General features: G+C 50.4%; 1 protein-coding gene across 1 annotated transcript in view; it reads right to left on the bottom strand.

Annotated features, from left to right (window-relative positions):
- LOC121166651 (D-aminoacyl-tRNA deacylase 1) overlaps positions 1-19908 on the bottom strand; it is a 107449-nt gene that overhangs the window by 72999 nt on the left and 14542 nt on the right. Inside the window, exon 4 of the mRNA XM_040995874.1 lies at positions 16866-16972. Coding sequence (XP_040851808.1) covers positions 16866-16972 — 107 coding nt within the window. The remainder of the gene's footprint in view (positions 1-16865; positions 16973-19908) is intronic.

Below are 19908 nucleotides of genomic sequence, written 5' to 3'. Positions count from 1 at the left end.
AGTACAGCAGTCAGGTGCAAGCTTGGAAGCACAGAGAAGCCTGGCCAAGGGGTGGGGGCCTAGGGGAAGGGCTGCGGTGTAACAGAGGTGGCAGGGCTGACTCCATGGGTGTGTGACTGCATCAGGCATATAGAATCCTGCTAGCAAAAAGGCCTGGCTGGGGCTAGCAATGTGGCATAGTGGGTAAGGCTACTGTCTGTGACACTAGCATCCCAGGTGGGCACCAGTTCAAATCCTAGCTGCTCTACTTCTGATCCAACTCCCTGCTAATGTGCCTGAGAAAGCAGCAGCAGATGGCCCAAGTGCTTGGGTGTCTGTACTGACATGGGAGAGCCAGAAGAAGCTCCTGGTTCCTGGCCCAGTCCTGGACGTGGCAGCCATCTGAGGAGTGAAGCAACATATCCAAGTCTTCCATCTCCATCTCCCCATCCTGTCTGTGTAACTCTTTCAAATAAAGAAATAAATATTTTTGTAAAAAGGAAGGAAGGAAGGAAGGAAAAAGTGGAGGGGGTGATTTCGTTGAATGTTCTGCTATCACAATCTTGGGAATCTTAGTAATTTTAGCTTTGAATCTGAGGACCATGACATGTATGCCTGAGCAGAGGACACACGCCCAACATGGAGATGGACACTTCTCCCTGCTACCCACAAGCACAGAAGTCCAGGGCCTCACACCTGAGTGAAGGGCTGCCCTTCCAGCTTCACAGACAACAGTGTCTACGAGACACAAAGAATCAAGGAAGCCCTTCTTAGTTTTACATGATCACATCATTCTCTGAAGCCTGTAGCCACTGCTCAGCCTAAACATGACACAGAAAGAGAGAAGCAAGGCAACTCCTAGTTCTTTCCTGTCCATCCTTCCTCCCTCATCAGTGAACCAGAGGAAAGGATGTTGGTAGGATGTGTACATACCAAGAAGAGAAGCAAAAATAGGTAAGCTCATTTGCAGTATTCTAATAAAAACAAAATTCCCATTGGTGGCTCAGTACATGCTAAGCCTCCACCTATGGTGCCAGCATCCCATGTGGACACTAGTTTGAGTCCAAGCTGCTCTACTTCTGATCCAGCTTTCTACTAATGGCCTAGGAAAGCATCAGAAACTGGCTTAAGTCCTCAGGACCCTGTATTCTTCTGGAAGACCAGGAAGAACCTCCTGGTTCCTGGCTCCTGGCATCAGATCACCTCAGCTCCGGCCATTGCAGCCATCTTGGAAGTGAGCCAGCAAATAAAAGATCTCTCTCTTTCCCTCCCTCTCTTTCTCTCTCCTTCTCTTTCTCTGTATCTCTGACTTTCAAGTTAAATAAATAAATCTAAAAAAAAAAAAGCAGTCACCTTAATTTGGGGGAAAAAATGAATGAAATCCCCCACGCATGCATGAGTGGCAAAACACAAATAGTGTCAATTTGGCAATCTACAGATGAGTTAAATTTGTTTTTAAAGGTGGCACTGCATAATATAAGTGGTAAAATCCATGCTAATCATTTCTTTTTTCCCTTGTTAAAATGGCATTAAACAGAAAATAAAAAGCACCATGACAATTTGAGAGAAAGACTGAGAAAGAAAGGGGGAAGGTTGACATTTTGGTCTCTTAAAGGTACATTTTGAACAGGGAGCTTGGCACCAAGCCCTGCCAATAAGCTTCCAGCGCTTCAGATGACCTGGGCAAGACACACCCGCCCTTGCCACAAGGCAGCAGGACAGGGCAGGAGTCGGCATCCTACCCTACACAGCCCAGTCTCCAGACATCTGCAATCCTAACCCCAGAGAGCTTGAAGTCATGGGTGTCATGGGCACCCAAGGCTGATGGCAACACACACCCACAGGTGAAAAGCAATGGCTTAGGGTGAGAATGCCAAGTACCAAGCACAATCACCCACCACCAGCCACAGATCCCTCAGGCAGCCCTTCCAACAAACCCTAGCATGCCCTCTGATAAGAAAATCAGACCAGCTTCCTCTGGCAGTGGCCTGGTCCTTTATTCCCAAGGATGAACTACTAACCATGGGCCACTGGGTATTTGAGGACAATGATTAGCACTGAAGAGAAAGGATGCATGAACCAATGGAACAGCTGGTCCAGAAGCAGCCCCTTTTACCACTACCATTTCTGGAGTGGGTGTCCAGTTGGGCTGCCCAGACCCCACATCAGGATCTCTCGGCTCAAGCTCCTAACTCCAGCTTCCTGTCTGTGCAGACCCCGGGGATGGCTCTAGTAATAGGCCTCCTGGCCTCAACACGGAACACCTGAATGGAGTTCCCAGGTCTCAGTGTCAGTCCTCACCAGGGGACTAGTCAGCATTTGGGGAACAAACCAGCAGAGGAGAGCTCTCTCTGTCTTTCCCCTCTCTGCTTCTCTGCCTATCAAACAAATACAAATAAATAAGTACATAAAGTACTGCTCTGGATGTGGAGCCCACTGGGGGGCAGATCCCACGCCCATTGGGTTCCCACTCATATACCTCCCGGTCCCTCTGCCCCTCCCCTGCCTCTCCATCATCCTGCTTCAGGAAGGTCACAGACCCAGGGGCAGCTCTACCCTTCTCCCCCTTCTCAACTCTCCCTGCTGGCTGGCTGCCCTCTGCCCCAAGCTCCTCCCCAGGACACAGCCTCGGGTCCCCTGGCTCATCATCCTGCCCACCACTTTCCATTGCTCCTCACCCAGCTAGCAGCTCAAGCCCCCTGCCTTTGTCCACGCTCTCACAGGAATGCACTGCCCACTCCCAGCTTTCAGACCTAGCCACCTCCTCCTCACCCTCCCAGGCCCAGACCCGCTGGTGTGCACGTATACTGACAACCACATGTCTCCCTGGGGCTGGTCCATTCCACACCTTTGCAAGCAAACAGTGCCCTCTTGGACCTGCCCCAGTGTGATCTCCCCAACAAAAGCAAGACCCTCCTGAAGAAAGCAAGCATGCCTTCTGTCTCTTTCTAGAACCACCGACACAGAATCTGACACATGAAAAGAAGCCATCAAATGCTTATGAGAATGAACTAAGTGCAGGAAACTGCCCTAAGTTTTACCTATCTAGTAGGGGTCAAGCATCAAAATTAGCCTCCCTTCAGAGCCAAGAAGACGGGCAATACGTTGTGGAAGATAGAAACTCACCACACACAAGTTGTTTGCAGTTGTTATTTCTGAAATGCCTGGCCTTTCAGACACTTGGGGCTGGCTGATTAGAAGAGCAGAGAAGGCTGGAATTCCTTTCCCCATTGTCAGGGCTTTCCTTTGTTCTGCTGAGCTCAAAGTTAAAGCCAAATGTAAGTGGTTCATCTCTATAGGTCAGGGCTGATGAGCCTGAAATGCAATCAGGCCCATATGGCTCATTAGCATACACGCCTTCCTCTTCCGACATCTGATTCCCATCAAGGTACATGAAGACTGACGCCTGCGGAGTTCCAAGGAGTCCCCAGTGGAGCGTTTAAAACCACGTTGGGCTGTGGGTTTCTTCTGAAGGATGAAGGCCTAAGGAAAAGCGGCGGCAACAGGCAGACGCATGAGGAGGTGGTCCCCAACAAGGCCCACTACCAGCTCGATGGGAACACAGGTCTATACGCCAGAGAGCATCGACCCTCGGACCTGACAGATGGAGACCCTGCATCCACGGGCTCTGTGCCACGGCCAAGGTCAAGTCAGAATCCCCAACACCCAACTCCCAGCCTGCTTTGGACACAACTCACACAAGTTTTGGGAAGGAGAAAATAAGGGAAGGAAGCAGGAGGTGCCCCCAGGCATTTAGTAAATGGCCCCAGACCTTGGTGAAAGGGCAGTGGGGTGACCTGGAGCTTCAGAACCAGAAGCCCAGGGGCTCTGGGCCCTCCACACTGCACTGCTGCCCATGGGCACCCAGGACATGGATGGGCCGGCCAATGTAGACCTGCAGCACGGGACAAGCCCCTTCCATCCTGGTCCACAATGCCATCCACCTCAGCATAGGGGCCTCTCATCAACAAATTGCCACACCTAACTCAGCTGCTAACTCATCACAGCCCTGAATGGCCATAAAGACACACATGACAGTGAGGGCCTGCCATGGCTAGCCTCCTGCCCACATTCAGATGGCCTCACTTACGCCTTGGTCTCTTACAGGGCTCTGAGGGACAGGTGTAAGGGTGACATCTCCCCATGGGTCTGCAAGCAGCAATGTGAGGCTCTGGATGGCACCACCTGCAATGCCAAACACGGCAGAGCCCTAGGAAGATGAAGGGAAAAACACCCTCAAAGTGACCACTCACCTCTCTGCTCACTGTGCCAAGCACGGATGCCTTTGCCAGGACACAATCATTTCATTTTCACAGCTTAATCAGACAGTGCTTAAAGCTCAGTGGGAAATGAGCCCACAAAAGCCCCACTGGCTCCTGCTGTGGCCACTGTTGTGGCTGTTGTCCTCAAGGCTAGAGACCATAGGCCTTTCATCCTTACCCACAATGTGGGCATCTCAACATAAAAATAAAACTCACATGTCAGTCAAACACCATCGCAGCCAGGAAGGGGAACCCAAACAGTGTAAATGCTAATGATCACTGTGGTTCCTTGGTATTCTATTTATAGTTATGCCAGGAGCGATCTTCCTGGGACCGTTATGTATCGCTCAAACCATAACCTAGGGCCCGGCACAATAGCATAGTGGTTAAAGTCTTCGCCTTGAATGTGACAGGATCCCACGTGGGTGCCGGTTCTAATCCTGACAGCTCCACTTCCCATCCAGCTCCCTGCCTGTGGCCTGGGAAAACAGGCCTGGGTGGGAGGCTAGGTAAGGCTTCTCCCAGACACAGGGGAAAAAAAAAACAGAGAGAGAGAATGTGGAAACAGTGGTCTTATCCACTTTCCTGTAGCCCTTGACCCTTTGTGCCCTGATCATAAAGATTATCAAAATAAAGATTATCAAAATAAAATAATAATTTTTAAAAATTTAAATAAGTATTTTTAAAAATCTGTGTACTGTCTATTTTAAAAGGAAAGTTACAGAGAGAAAGGGAGATATAGAGATTTTTCCACCCACTAGTTCACTCCCCAAATGGCCCCCAACAGACAGGACTGGGCCAGACCGAAGCCAAGGGCCAGGAATTCCTCCCACGTGGTGCAGGGACCCAGGCAGTTTGGGCCGTCCTCTATTGCTTTCCCAGGCTCATTCAAAGCAGAGCAGCCAGGACTCAAACAGGTGACCCTGTAGGGGAAGTCAGCAACACAGGAAGAGTCTTTGCATACTATGCTACAACACTGCCTCTGGGAGTTACTATGCGATGGATGCATACAGCCTCAGGAGTCCTGTGTATCAGCGGTGGAAACAGTAGTTGTCCAACAACGTGAATGAACAGTATGCTTACAAATGCCTAAAACTGTAAATTTTATGGTGTATGCCAGTTCTAATCCTGGCAGCCCTGCTTCCCATCCAGCTCCCTGCCTGTGGCCTGGGAAAGCAGTCGAGGACGGCCCAAAGCCTTGGGACCCTGCACCTGCATGGGAGACCCGGAAGAAGCTCCTGGCTCCTGGCTTCAGATCAGCACAGCTCTGACCATTGCAGTCACTTGGGGAGTGAATTATTGGACAGAAGATCTTCCTCTCCGTATATCTGACTTTCCAATAAAAATAAATAAATCTTCAAAAAAATGCCTTTCTACCCAAGAACACTATAAAAGCTGATGATTGGTATTTTCCGCTTAATACACTGCTTCTTGCCTGAAATCTTAAAAACAAAAAAAAATAATTATAATTACATAATAATAGCAGATTCTTTCAAGGAGAAAATGAAGAAAGTAAATGGAAACACAAACCTGTACACAAAGAAAGAACAACAACCAAAAAAATCCCCAACACTTAAGGCTCGAGGGCATCCGCACTAGGAAATGCAACTCCACAGGATGCCTGACTTATCCCACAAGATGCCGAGTAGGGGTCTCTACCTTCCCTGTGTCTCAACAACCACTCATCACGGCCAAGGCCACTGCCCGGGGCTGAGGATGGAAAAGGAAAAAAAGCTGCCAACCCATCACACAAGACAGAGGCTTCGCTGTCAGGATCAGCAAGGGGCAGAGACTGCCCTCTCACCCCATGCAGAGTGGTTTAAGCCCACACTGCGCGCCCAGCATCCTCACAGAAGGGCCAGTCCTCTGCGTTCCATTACCCGCAAAAAAAAAAAAAAAATAGGGAGCAGCAACATGAGGGGTGGCCGGGGATGGGGGGCAGCCGCAGGAGCCAGCCAGGGGGGCTCTGAGCTGCCCCAGTGGGTGGGGTGGGGGGTTGTGCAGGAAATCGGCCTCTGCCTGGGGGGTAGAAGGGCTGCCACCTCCCTCTGACAATTCCTTCCCATAATTTCCAAGATCAATGAATACTAGGAACATACTTTTCCAAAAATAGCTCTTGCTTTCTTCTGAGAGGCTCTTAAGACTGAGACGTAGATGTTTCCCTGGCACTATTAGCCACAATGGCATACAGAAATCCAATCCAAGGTTGATTTTGGGGGGGGGGGGGGGGGAATTATTCAGGTGTGTCTGAATAGGGGACCTGGCTTCACACTGAACTGAAGAATGAAGTCATCGGCTCCCTTGGGGCTTGCTGGCTTCTCTTCATTAAATCACATCAGGGGACCAGTGCCACAGCTCAACAGGCTAAGCTTCCACCTACAAGCTCTGGGATCCCATGCAGGCATTGGTTCACAACCCACTTGCTCCACTTTCCATCTGACTCCCTACATCCTGCATGCTCCCGGAGTCTCACCACCAGTCACCACCCAGGACCCTCTGCTGCTCACCCTAGAGCCACTCACCCCCACCCTCCTTCCAAGCCCACATTGCCAGTTCAGCCTCATCCTCCTACACAAACACACAGCTGAGCTCACAGTGCACTGGTAACTCGGCAGCTCCCCACCAGTTGAATCGACTGGCATGTGAGCCTTGCTCCACCAGGCCCAGCCATAGCGCTGGCCTTGCCACACATGCTCTAGCCGATGCAGCCTCTGAGCTGTCACCCAGAGCTCGACCCTGCGGGCCCTGCCTCCCTTCAGTCTGCACCTGCCTGGCTCCTTCTTGGCTTGCTGACCTTTGCATCCCTAAGGCAGGCGCCACCCAACAGCATTCTCCACATATGACCCTAGCTTGATTTCTCTATAATCACAACTTGCCTTGTGCTGTGTTCACATGTTTCATCACTAGGAAGTAAACCCCCTGAGGACAGGGCCTGGGCTTGGCGCTGCACCTGGATGCAAGGCTGGTACCCAGCAGGCCCCCTGTGAGCATCTACTGGATGAACAGCTAAGTCGTGTGGGGAAGGGGCAGTGTGGGTGGATGGGTAACACAGGTGGGTGGATGAGGAGCCGTGGGAAAGGGACCCCAAGGATAAGGAAGGTATGCACAGTAAGAGACTGGGAAGAATCAACAGAAACCCAGAAGAGAGATCAAGTCATACTTACTCCAGAAACGGTAAATACTCTGTAGGAAAGTGGGTAGGCCATGGTCCACTGTGAAAAGCCTTTACCAGGTACTTACCAGGGAATAGCACACCATAAAGTGTGAGCCCTTAATGATTTGTCATGTGAGTTCAAATACATAAAACCAGTCAGCTGCCTGTGGGAGCTGCACATTCATGCATTTTATTAAGCTTCAATTTCTGTGCAAAGCCTAAGATGGAAGTTGTCCTGCGTTTTCATTCTAGTCCCATTAATACACAGACAGATGAGTAAGGCATTCTATGTATAGTATTCAAGAACCCAAAAGAGGGGCCAGCAAGGCGGGTTATGGGTTCTAGTTTTGGTCCTGGCTGCTCCACTTTTGATCCAGCTGCCTGCTAAAGCACCTGTGCGGGCAACAGAGGATGACCTAAGTGCTTGGGTCCCTGCACCCATGTGGGAGACCTGGAGGAAGCTGCTGGCTCCTGGCTACAGCCTGGCCCACTGTGTAACTCTGCTCTTCAAATAAATAAATCTTTTTAAAAAGGGAAGGAAGTAAGGAGTTTTCAGGCAAAAGTCCTAAGAAGCTACAGCACCAGCACATTGCCCAGCCATGCACCAGCCCGCATGTCAGGTCGGTCTCTTCAGCACGTTACTGCACTAGCACATGCCTCAGTGTCACCGGCACAGTGGCCGACTGCCGGTCACACAGTCAATGCAGTAGTTTCTGCTACTGCACCAGCTTCCCCCGCACTTCAGTAATTGTGCAGCGAAGACACCACGCTCCAGGAACATTTCCATCATCACATCCGTCAGGGGTGCCGCAAGGCCGTCTTGTCTCTGAACAACAGCAGGAACACAGGTTGTAAAGTATTTTTAGACCTTGGGGTCGGGAAATGGAGGGCAGAGTGGGCCAGAGAAAAGCCAGCGCCTGGAGCAGCTGATAATGGCCACATCAGAGTGTTTCTGGTCCAGCAGTTCTCAGATGCCAGTGTGCAGTGCACACGAGACCTGCAGAAACCTAAGCATGCTGCTCTTCAACACACCCCAACCCAGACAGAGTCTGCACGATTCCCTGGCTAGCTCCATGCCACCTCCAGGGCACCCAGTCCATCCCTGGGTGACTATGGCAGAGAAAGACACAATCTCAGCACACCGCAGTCCCCACTCCGCCGGCAGCGTCACAGCTTTGGAGTTCTGGCAACTGTGATGGGATTGCTGGGAGAAGGGCACTCAGGGGCACACATGGACACCCACATACATGTAAAACCTAGGTAGCAAGCACAGTCTGGGAGCCGCTGAAAGCCACTGGACCCGACTGCCACCCCTTCACTCACCAGCTCCTTCTCGCAGACTTGACCTCATCAGAGGCTGCCCTGAGCACAGGTGGCCCGCCTTTAAAGCCACCATCACAAGAATTGCATTTTCTCCTGTCACTTTCAGATCCTCCTCTCTCCATTACTGAGGCAAACTTTCCAACAAGGCTTTCCACAAAACCTCACCGCATGGCAGAACATTTTTCTACAATGACCTGCAATCATGACACACCTAGTGAATTAACTGAAAGGCTAATAATTCCCCACTCACACCTGAGCCCACGTGATGATACTGCTGCTGTGCTCGCAGTGCGGACTTGTGGAAGGATAAACCTTACCTCCCTGCCCTGGGAGTGTCAGGGACCCTGCTCATGTGGGACAAGTGGAGTCAACAAGATAGGGGGTTTCCTTCATTTTGAACATACCCACAAGTGAGATGAGAAGATTAAAATCACAAAGAATCTGTCCAACACACACAGGCACAAACCAATGAAGTCCTAGCCCATTAGTGTCCTGAGAACTGATCCCACCCTGGCGTGGCATGTGTCAAAAGTAGAAGAGAAGGTCACAGATTTAAACCTCAGAGTCATATTCTGATAGCAGGCGGCAAGTGCTTTTCAATGTTTGCCATTGTGTTATCACTCACTAGGATTCAGAAAGGTAACATGCAAGTCAATCAAGCAATGAAATTCTCTGGTGGCAGCCTTGCCAAGGTTTTGTGGACAGTCCACAGTGGCCTGACTTCACACAGCTGTTGACACAGAAATGAAATGCTACTGTAAAATCCATCCTTGTGGCCCTCCATGAAGAGAAAGCCAGCTTACTTGGAAACATCCAGGCTGCTACCTGCTCCCATCAGATGCAGAAGTGTCAAGCAGGCCACACCCCAGGCACAGCCCTGGACTCTGCACAAACTCTGACTGCTGTGACAGTGGCAGGGCCCAAACAACCACTACCAGAGGAAGTGTAGGTTCAGAATGGATAGAAAGGGTCTGGTACCATGGTGTAGGATGCTAAGCCTCCACCTGTGGTGCCAACACCCTATATTGCTGCAAATTTGAGTCCTGGGTGCTCCACTTCCCATCCAACTTTATGGGTCTGGGAAAGCAGCAGAGGATGGCCCAAGTCCTTGGGCCTCTGCACCCATGTGGGAAGTCCACAAGAAGCTCCTGACTCCTGGCTGCGGATTGGCTCAGCACTGGCCATCATGGCAATTCAGAGAATGAACCAGCAGATGGAAGATCTCTCTCTCCAACTCTGTCTTTCTAATAAGAATAAATAAGTAAATCTAAGAAAGAAAGGAGGGAAGGAGGAAGGAAAAAGAAAAAGAGCACACAGGGAAGCAGGTGCTCGTGCAACTAGGATGATCCCAGTGTGGGAAGAGGTGCGGAACATCAGTGTCACAGGCTGGGCCTCGGAAGCTGGGGTCCAGTATAAACAACACGATCATGAGACCAAGCCTAAACCAGGGGCAGGGAGTGCAAATACCTGCAGCCAAGACACTCTGCGGCATGCCCACTGCCATGAGGACAAAGCCGGACACTTACTGAACAGCAGTTCAGCCAATGAAGCAGATGGATGAAAGCATCAGGATAAACAGCAGGGTCTCGTACTGTCCCACCAGCCAGATGGGGATTCCCACTATTGAGGCAAGACAACAAATGAAGGTCTGGTGAGGCCAAAGGAACCCCAAAGCTAATGCCAACCATAGTCAGGGAGCCAGAAAACAGGGCTTCAAAAAGGGTGAAAAAGGAACCACATGTCAACGGATGCTCTCCTGGAATGAGGTGCAAACTGACCAGCATGAACACAGGACTTCCTCATATTCAAATGGAACATAGATTATCCATCAGACTGCAATAAGCAGCATTCAGGGACCTGTCTGTGCATCTGTGAGGGGGTTGCCTGGTGGAGGCAGGCCACCCGTGTCCCTGCTTGATCCGCATGTCACCTTTGGACTCCACAGCACCGGAGACTCAAGGGGCCATTCAATCTACCCCTGCAAGGAAACCAAATGGAACCGCTCTTCCCTCCCGCCTCTACCCAACATATTTCTTTCCAACCCTGCACAGGCCATGGATGTCTCACTCCTGACATTCCAAGGTCCAGGCACGGGGGATGGATGCTCTTGCTACGACAAGTACACCAAGAAAATTAGACAAAGCAATGGGGAGATTCAGAGAGGCATAAAATTAAAAGCTTCATACAAATCCAATGCACCATTTTTCACTGGCCAACTCATCCCGGTGGTTTGTCAATAAGCACATCAGTTAACTCAGAGACATGTATTTCAAAGCTCATTTTTTTTTTTTTAGCTCTTCGTAGCATTCCAATTTAGTGGGGTTTTCAATTGCTCTAAAGAAATGAGAACATAACTAACAGCAACACCATGAACCAGACAGGCCCTGGGCTCCAGGGACAAGCCCCTCAAACTCAAACTTCCCTCATTACCAGGAAAGCATCCACCTGCTCTCACATGTGAGAGGCCCAGGTAAAGACTCCTACATATACTAGGGGGAAGGAACTCAGGATTACAAGAGCAAGCATCAGCTCCTACCACAGGCCAGGAGGTACAGTCCCCCCCATGTCTGTCTGCCCATGGGGGAAGTCACACACCAGCAAGCACACACCAGGTAGGAATCAGAATGTTCCAGAAGCATGTTTGTCCATAAAAACCTCAGCTTCTGCCCAGTGTGTTTGCTACTGCTTCTGTGCCCTGCTCCCTTGAAAGTGCCTTCTTTTTCAGCAAGAATGCCATGTTCCTCCAACTTCTCACCATGGGCTGTTTTCAACATGAAGATAGAGCTGGTTAGGTGGGCAACTCGCTGGCCACATGGATGAGCCCAGTCTTGGCCTGCAGCAGCCACGTCAGCCATTGACTGAGCTCTGATGCTCATACGAGAATGTAGCATTGGAGGTACCAGTTTGAAAAGCACCACTGTCTTCTGATCATCCCTAGAGGTCAACACAGTCACAGCCAATGACACATGCCAGGTCTGCCTCCCAGGCACAGCAGCAGGTGAGACTGAGAGGTGTGCCCAGAGAAAAAGCCAGGGGCCAAGCAGATGGAGAGATAAACCATCAGGACCTTGTGACCAAGGCAGCATGGGGGTCAGAGAGTCCCAGAGGAGGAAGTGCCCCGGGCTGGAGGGAAGACCCCAAGGCAGGAAAGAGCTCCATCCACTGTGAGAATGGGGAGGATCCCAACTGGGGGAGGCATCAGCCAAGAAGGAGATGCTGATGCCTCGGTGCCTGTGGCTAGCCTGTCACAGGGAAGGGGGGAAAGTACCCCTTTCTCTGCCTCACACTGTCCAGCACACCGCCTCATAACAAAGGGACTCAATGCAACCACACTTCCACACGCAAAGGCACACTAATCCATACTTTCACATACACAGGCACACTCATGCAGACACAAGCACACATATGGATCTGTTGTTCATTTGTGTCGATGGCTTCAAGAGGCCATATTTATATACCGCAAGGATGAAGCAGCTTGCAGTACAATGAGGAAGAGAACGCCTGCTCTTCCTATCAACACAAAAGCAAGCAAATCAGCACTGGCTCCAAAAGGAAGTGCCTTCTCCTTGAGAAGATGGCCACAGGCAGAGGCTAGTCCCACGGTCACCAAGACCTTTCTGTGCCTGCTCGCTGCCACCTGCTAAGGACCTGTGCCTCAGACTCCAGGGTCAGAAACACATGGATAATGGCAACTGACACAGGAAAACCCATGCGCTTCAAGAAAATGCACCAGGGGCCAGCACGATGGCTCAACTGGCTAATCCTCCCCTGCAAGCCCTGGGATCCCTTATGGGCACTGGTTTGTGTCCTGGCTGTTCTACTTCCCATCCAGAGCCTGACTATATCCTTGGAAAGCAAAGGAGAATGCCGCGTGGGACATAACAACCGGTTCATTGAGTCCTGCAAAGGACAGTTCCCCCAACAAGTACTTGGGCAAATCGAGACTCTAAGGTAGATTATATCAGCCAATGAACCTTGGAAGGATTTCCTCAACCCTGAAGCAACAAAATCAACAGCATCTCAGAATTATCGAAACCACTTAAGCAGTATCCTCAGAACATGCTCCACACTGGGTAGCCTTCCCTATTCCCAGGTACTGAAGCAGTTAACCTGCTGGGAGGGGCCCTCTCCCCTTCTCTCTCCACTTTCCCCCATTCCTTTACCCTCCCCACCCTAACTGATGGTCCACATGGGCATGCATCCCTCAATTATGTAAACATCAGCAAAATAAATTTATTATTTTTAAAGAAATACTTATAGTCTGTTATGTTAATGAGTTAATACAGCCATTAAAAGTTGTTTAAAATAAATAAATAAATAACGCAGGCTAATGTATGATAGAGCCAGCATCCCACATGGGCATCAGTTTATATCTTAGCTGCTCCACTTCCAATGCCTTCCTGCTAATGACCTAGGAAAGCAGCAGAAGACAGCCCAAGCATTTGGGCCCCTGAAGCCACAGGGGAGATGTGAATAAAGTTCCTGGCTCCTGGTTTCAGCCTGGTCCAGCCATGGCCATTTTGGTCATTTGCAAAGTGAATCAGCAGATGGAAGATTTCTCTCCTTCTCTACCATTCTCTCTGTAAAGCTTTCAAAATAACTGAAAATATCTTGTTTTAAACCTGCCGTTTGGATTTTGGTGAGTTTTTGGTTTATCTTCTGGTTGCTTTATTGTATACATTTTAAGATATACTACTTTTTTATTATTATCATTTAGACCTGGCATAGTGGGATAGCAAACAAAGCATCTACCTATAGCACCAGCATCCTATATGGGCACTAGCTCACAAACCATTTTTTAAAGGCCCCATTGTTGTTGTTGCTAAGTGCAGAGAGAGAAATCCCCCATCTCTTGACTTAATTCCCAGATGCCAGCAAAAGCCTGTGCCAGGCTGAAAGTCAAACAGGATCCCCCATGTCCTTGAGCCATCACCTGCTACGTCCCAGGGTCTACATTAGCAGGAGCAAAACTGGGATTCAAACTCAGGTACTATGATGTAGAACACAGCATCAACCAGGCCAACCATTAGGCCAAATAGCTTTACCATCATGATGATCTGAAATATACATACATGGGGAAGCCCAGCACAGTAGCCTAGTGGCTAAAATCCTTGCCTTGCACACGCTGGGATCCCATATGGGTGCCAGTTAGTGTCCTGCCTGCTCCACTTCCCTTCCAGCTCCCTGCTTATGGCCTGGGAAAGCAGTGGAGGACAGCCCAAAGCCTTGGGATCCTGTACCTGTGTGGGAGACCCAAATGAGGCTCCTGGCTTTGGATCAACAAAGCTGCCTCTGAGGCCACTTGGAGAATGAACCAGTAGACGGAAGATCTTTCTCTCTATCTCTGTAAATCTGCCTTTCCAATAGAGATAAATAAATCTTTTTTAAAAATACACATATATGGTCACTATGGCCACATAAATGACACAGCCATCAATGGACACAGTTAACCTTTAATTACTGTGTGTGTGTGTGTGTGAGAGAGAGAGAGAGAGAGAGAGAGAGAGAGAGAGAGAGAAAATGTGTGTTGTCCAAGTACCTAAAATTCACTCACTGGGCAATTTTTTGGTCTGCAATACAATACAGTCAAGTCCTCAAGTCGCACATTAGATCTGCAACCTCACTTTCCAGAGATAATTGTGTCTTGGCATCCTTTGGCCTGAACAAGCAAGCAGGGAGCACTAGCTAGCTAACAAGAAGGTGGACAATCCTAGGGGTATACTGTGCTACCCTAACAGTTCCTAGAAAAAAATACTTAGACTGATAACTAAACACATACCCAATTAAAATTTTTCTCCATATAAAGTTAAAGCAGAATAATAAATCAAAACCAGAGAATACTGATTAAGTTGACCCTGAGGAGTAGCCAGAGGCAAGAAGCAAACTGGGAGAGAGGGCGATCCGGAAGACAGAGCTGCAGCAACTTCTAGTACAGGAGGGCCACAGGGCAGGCGCTGCCACGGTGGCCAAGGGGGAACTGTGGAGAAGGCTCAGGAGACACAGACAGCCCAGCGAGCATCTTCACAGAGCTGAGCAGGAGGGAAAATGAGGCACTTCTCACTGCAGGCGCCCGAGCACACTAACAAGCCAGGGCACCTGTGCGGTAGCCCAACAGCTTAAGCCACTGCTTGCAATTCCAGCACCCCATATCAGAGTACAAGTTCAAATCCCAGCTGTTCCATTTCTGATGCAGCTTCTGCTAATGCACCTGGGAAAGCAGGGATGGTGGCCCACATGCTTGAACCCCTGCCACCCACACGGGAGGTCCAGATGGAATTCCTGGCTCCTGGTTTGGCTCAGCCTGGCCTTAACTATTGCGGAGTGAACCAGAAGATGGGAGAGCTATCTACATACCTATACTCTACTTTGCTCCACTTTCTCCAGTGCTCTGCCTCTCTAACAAATCACTTCAAGTTAACCCCAATGATAAGCTAGCAGAAACAAAGCATGGGCCCTAACAAGAGGACAGAGGTAGCTGAGAAGGCAGGTGGGAAGGGTGTGAGCCCAGTCTGGCGAGAAGGGGGTGTGGTGACCTCCAGAGGCGTTGCATTCATGCAGCCTCCCCCGACCTTGTACTCCCATCTCAGAGCAAGGGGCTCCCCATTTTCACTTTCCACGGGGGCTCCCTGAAGTCGTGCAAGCACTTCTAGCCTGGGTACAGAGGCTGGCCTTGGCCAGGGAAGACCAGTTCTGCCAATGCAGTGGGAAAGCAGAGCGCAGTCTGTCAGGCACGATGAGGAAGGACCACAGCAGGGGAGACAGGGTGGCAGGTCCCACAAGGGGGAGGACTCTGGGAGACTCCCCCTGCCCCGAATGACAAGGCGAACAGCACCTGTCCAGAGACACAGCCATACCTCGTGCCTCCTGAGAGGAGCACCCCGAAGGACACAAGATCACATTGGTGCTATTTGCTCTCTCTCCCTGCCAACATGCACAGCCTTAAAGTCATCACAGGAAGCAAAACAGCCGGCTAATCTGAGGGTCAAGATCAGGGAAGACGAGGAGAGACTGAGGAACTGCCCAAAACTTGCCACAGACAAAGAAGGTAACGTGGGATCCTGCATCGTCCTGGGGCAGAAAACGAACATCAAAAGATAAAAACCTAGCAAAACCCCAATGTGGCTTTCAATGACATTAACACTACTGTATCAATACGAATTTCAACGTCTTAATTATTGTACTATGGCTACATAAGATACTACAATTAGGGGATGCCAGGAACTCTTTTTCTCTCTCAGACGACTTTGAAAGACAAAGCTCCCATTTGCGAGCCTACTTATCATTTGTGACTGGTTAGATGTTATTGGTAATTCCAGGGCCCTCCAGCACCATCCTGTCATGCCAGCATCGCCACAGCAGCCATGCCCCAAGGTCTCCCCTGACACGAGGCATCGGTTACAAGCAAGAACACTCCCAGTCCACGTGAGAACACAGCTGGCAAACAGCCGAGCCTCCGTCGTCGGCTGCACCATTGCCCCTCGTGGATCCCAGCGAGGGAGGGAGGGAGAGGGGAGCAGAACAGCCATGTCCTTGCAGCCTCACTCCTCTGCCTGCCAGGCCCACAGCTCCATCAAGTGTTAATTAGAGTCTTGAGCAGGTGTATTAAACCTGCATGAGGGCAGAGAAATGCGACATTAACACATTTCCTTTCCCGATCTTAATTACCTGAAAGCTTTTTTCTTTGAAAGCTCACAGGAGCTGGCAGCAAATCCAGGTCAGACAGTGTTTTAGCAAAATGAACAAAGAACTGTGCGTGGCACATCTACCCACACCTGGGACAGGACGCCGCATAGACAAGACTCTGGACTGAATGTGAGTGGCTGTTTGTCCCACGGAGAAGGAACACTGCAGAGAATACAGGTAACAGGATGTCACATGCAAATGGGAACTAACCAGGCCTGGGCCGCGGCTCTGCTGCCACCCAGTGGTGGGCAAGCTCCATGGACTCTGACAAACGAAAAGAGCCCAGAAGGAGCTGAGCAAAGGTTGACGAAGAATCTGAAGAATAGGGAGCAAGGGAGGTGGACTGTCCCATTCTGCCACAGCACTCATTGCTGGGGAAGAGGGTGTTAAATAAACAAGGATATCAGGGACTAAATCAAAACTAAGAGAGACTTCCAGACCCCAGCCCCACACTGGAGGCTTACCTGCTTTGGGTCAGAGGTGGCAGCGCCAGGTGCCGGAGATTCCAGCTCTATGGTCACAGGTCCGTCGTTCTGAATCTGCACTTGCATGTAGGCACCAAACTTGCCATCTGAAAGAGCATTTTGAGTAGTTACAAGGGGTGTAGAGTGAGCAAGCTCACTGTCTGTCAACAGCATGCTCACCTAAGGCACCTAAGTGAAATCGCAAAGCCAGGGAGCAAAACCAGCCCCTCAGCGAGGGGAAAGGAAGCTGACACCATGACCAGGGGAGAATGGCAAGAGCAGAGGAGCTGCCGCTGGCCCTTTGAAAGAAGACGGACCACAGGTTAAGTGCATAAGTCACAAGATGTCACACAAGTTAGGTAAACCATCCCAACCTCATGGAAGGCCACCTTCGTGCTGTATCCTACAAACCCTGCCCTGGGCAGGTGACCTGCTGCCCAACCTCGTGGACTCCATGCTCCTCACCTCCACAGCCCTGGGATGCACATGACCTCCATCAGCCCTGCTCCCATCCCCACAGGTCCCCCATGGTCTCTTCCCACTGGTTTACCCTCCTGGCGAGCCTTCCCCTTAGCAACAGAATAGGCCCCAAGTTGGGTGAAGGATGGTTGACTTTAGCCAGCAGGCAGGAGCACTGGAAACAGTACTGGAGTGGTCTCATTGCTTGCCACTTGCTGGGCCATGGGGTCATTCCTACTGAGTCACCAGATCTGCTCAAACAGTGGTGACCCCACACATGGCCATCCGCCTCAACGGGGCTTTTGTGTTGTCCATGTGGTGTCAAACTAGGGAGAAAGACATCAGCTGCAAAGGAAGTCATGTGTTTAATTGCATGCTAAAATTATGGCTACAATTAGGAGCAAATTTCAGTCGCAGGCAGGCTCAGGAGACAAGGAATTATTTCCGACCTTGAACTGCTGTTGCCAGGATAGACAGCCATACCTCACCATGTTTACCATGCCAAGAAGCATGAAATTTATTTGCTTTGCTTGTTTTTCCTCAGCTAAGAACAGAACTAGTATCTGCATCTCCATTTGTACACACAATAAATCCACACAAGCTTTAAGAGATCTTAAAATGGCAATATTTTTTTCCAGTTCACGTCAAAGGATAAACCCCCCCCAGGGCGGGGGTGGAGGGGGACCATGCATTGGCCAGGGGAAAAAGAAATATGTTTTTATAAAAGAAGACAAGACAAAAAGCCTATCAACAAAACACTTACATGGGCTGCTCCAGTGACATCACTGAGTTATTCTTAAACCTAAGTCACAGGCTTCTAACCCAGAGCTGCAGGCTAGGCACGTGGCGGGCAGCTCAGTGCCACATGTCCCAGCAGGATGCCTCCCGGCTGGGCCCACTCAGGCCCCCAGAGAGCACCTCACCCCTGATGCCCACTCCCCAAGGGGTTCCAACCTGCTCCAGGACAGTGAACCAGGGATGACAAGAAGGGTACACATGAGTCAGTATGGCGAGTGTGTGGGGACTTCTAGCCACTATTACCATCATCCCACCTGCCACTGGCCATGCCAGTCTAGGGGCAAGTTGAGGGGATGGGACGCATAGCTATATCCAAAAAGCACAGCATGCTGTTGACAAACAATGGGGAGAACAGGTGTGTACAACGGTTGCTCTCCAGGGGCATCCCCCAGGGGTGGCAGATGAGAAAGCTGTGTCAGTCTCGCTGGACACAGAGCCTCCAGCCAGCTGTATGAGAAGGCCCTCTCCGCCCTCAGACTGCCCCTGTTTCAAGGGTGAAACTCCTGGGAATCCCAGCATAGGATACAAAAAGCAAACAAGTGGGCTCAGGTAAGACTCAAAATAAGCCACAAGATTGGAGGTTTGGCAGAGCAGTGCAGGAATCACTTGGTGGGCGCCCACCCCACATTGGAGCCTGACAACACCCTACTCCACTTCTGATCCAGCTTCCTGCCAATGCACACCTTTGAAAGTACCAGGTGACAGCTCAGCTCAAACCTGGGTCCCCACCACCCATATGGGACACCCAGCTGGAGCTCCTGACTTCAGACAGGCCCACCCAAGACTGCTGTAGGCATGTGGGGAGTCAACCAGTGGTTGGAAGATTCTTTTTCTCTATCTCTTTTCCTCTTTTATGTCCTTCACACAAACAAATTTGAGAAACAAAATAACTCAGTAAAATAAAATGAGCCCATGGACAGACCAGGGCCATCACTCTAGCTCCAGGTGGCCTTGAGGGCTGAGCAGGAAGCCCCCACGGCCGGAGCCAGCATCTGCCCATGGCCAGGGGCCACAAGCTGCTGTTACCAAGGGAGCGGGTCCTCATATGGTCACCTCCACCAAGGCCCTCTGCTGTCTGCACCTCTATTTTCTTTCAGTCTCTGTTGCTATTTGTCTCTCTCTCTCCCTGTGCTTACACACATACACACACGCACATTTGCTTCTGTAATTACTGATAAGCAGTGACACAGCGACCCTAGGGCCAGTCATGTGTGTAGCAAATGAAACCTCACCATCTGTGAAGTCATCATCCCATATGGACACAGGTGTGAGTCCCAGTTACTCCACTTCTGATCCAGTTCCCTGCTAATGCGCTTGGAAAAGAGTAGAAGATGGCACAAGTGTTTGGGCCCCTGCACCCACACAGGAGGTCTGGATGAGGGCCCAGGCTCCTGGCTTGGAACTGGCCTGGCCCCAGCCACTACGATCCTTTGGGAAGAGAATCAGTAGATGAAAGACCTCACTTTCTAGGAGAGAGGGGAGGAAGAGTGGGGAGTGAATAAAAAAAAGGACTTCGCTTTCTCTCTCTCGCTCTCCCCTTCTAACTTGAATTTTTAAATAAACAAATAAATCCTTAAGAACTGAAACCGTGATCCTTAAGCATTTTAAAATTATGTGATTTGATGACTATAGGACATACACACCCAGGGTTGGTACACTGGCTCTGTCGTGTTGGGAGGCCCCACTGGAGGCAGGAAACCCTGCAAGAGAGAGGCTCCACCACCACTCAGCTGAGGACAGGTGGCAGAGGTGGCACCCTGCCCCTCAGATCCTACAGAGAACAGGA

This window comes from Ochotona curzoniae, unplaced genomic scaffold (assembly GCF_017591425.1).
Source record: "Ochotona curzoniae isolate NIBS_2020 unplaced genomic scaffold, NIBS_Ocur_1.0 patch190, whole genome shotgun sequence".
In the NCBI taxonomy this organism is placed as follows: domain Eukaryota; kingdom Metazoa; phylum Chordata; class Mammalia; order Lagomorpha; family Ochotonidae; genus Ochotona; species Ochotona curzoniae.
The sequence above is the reverse complement of the archived record's forward strand: the minus strand, read 5'-3'. Positions and strand labels throughout refer to the sequence as shown.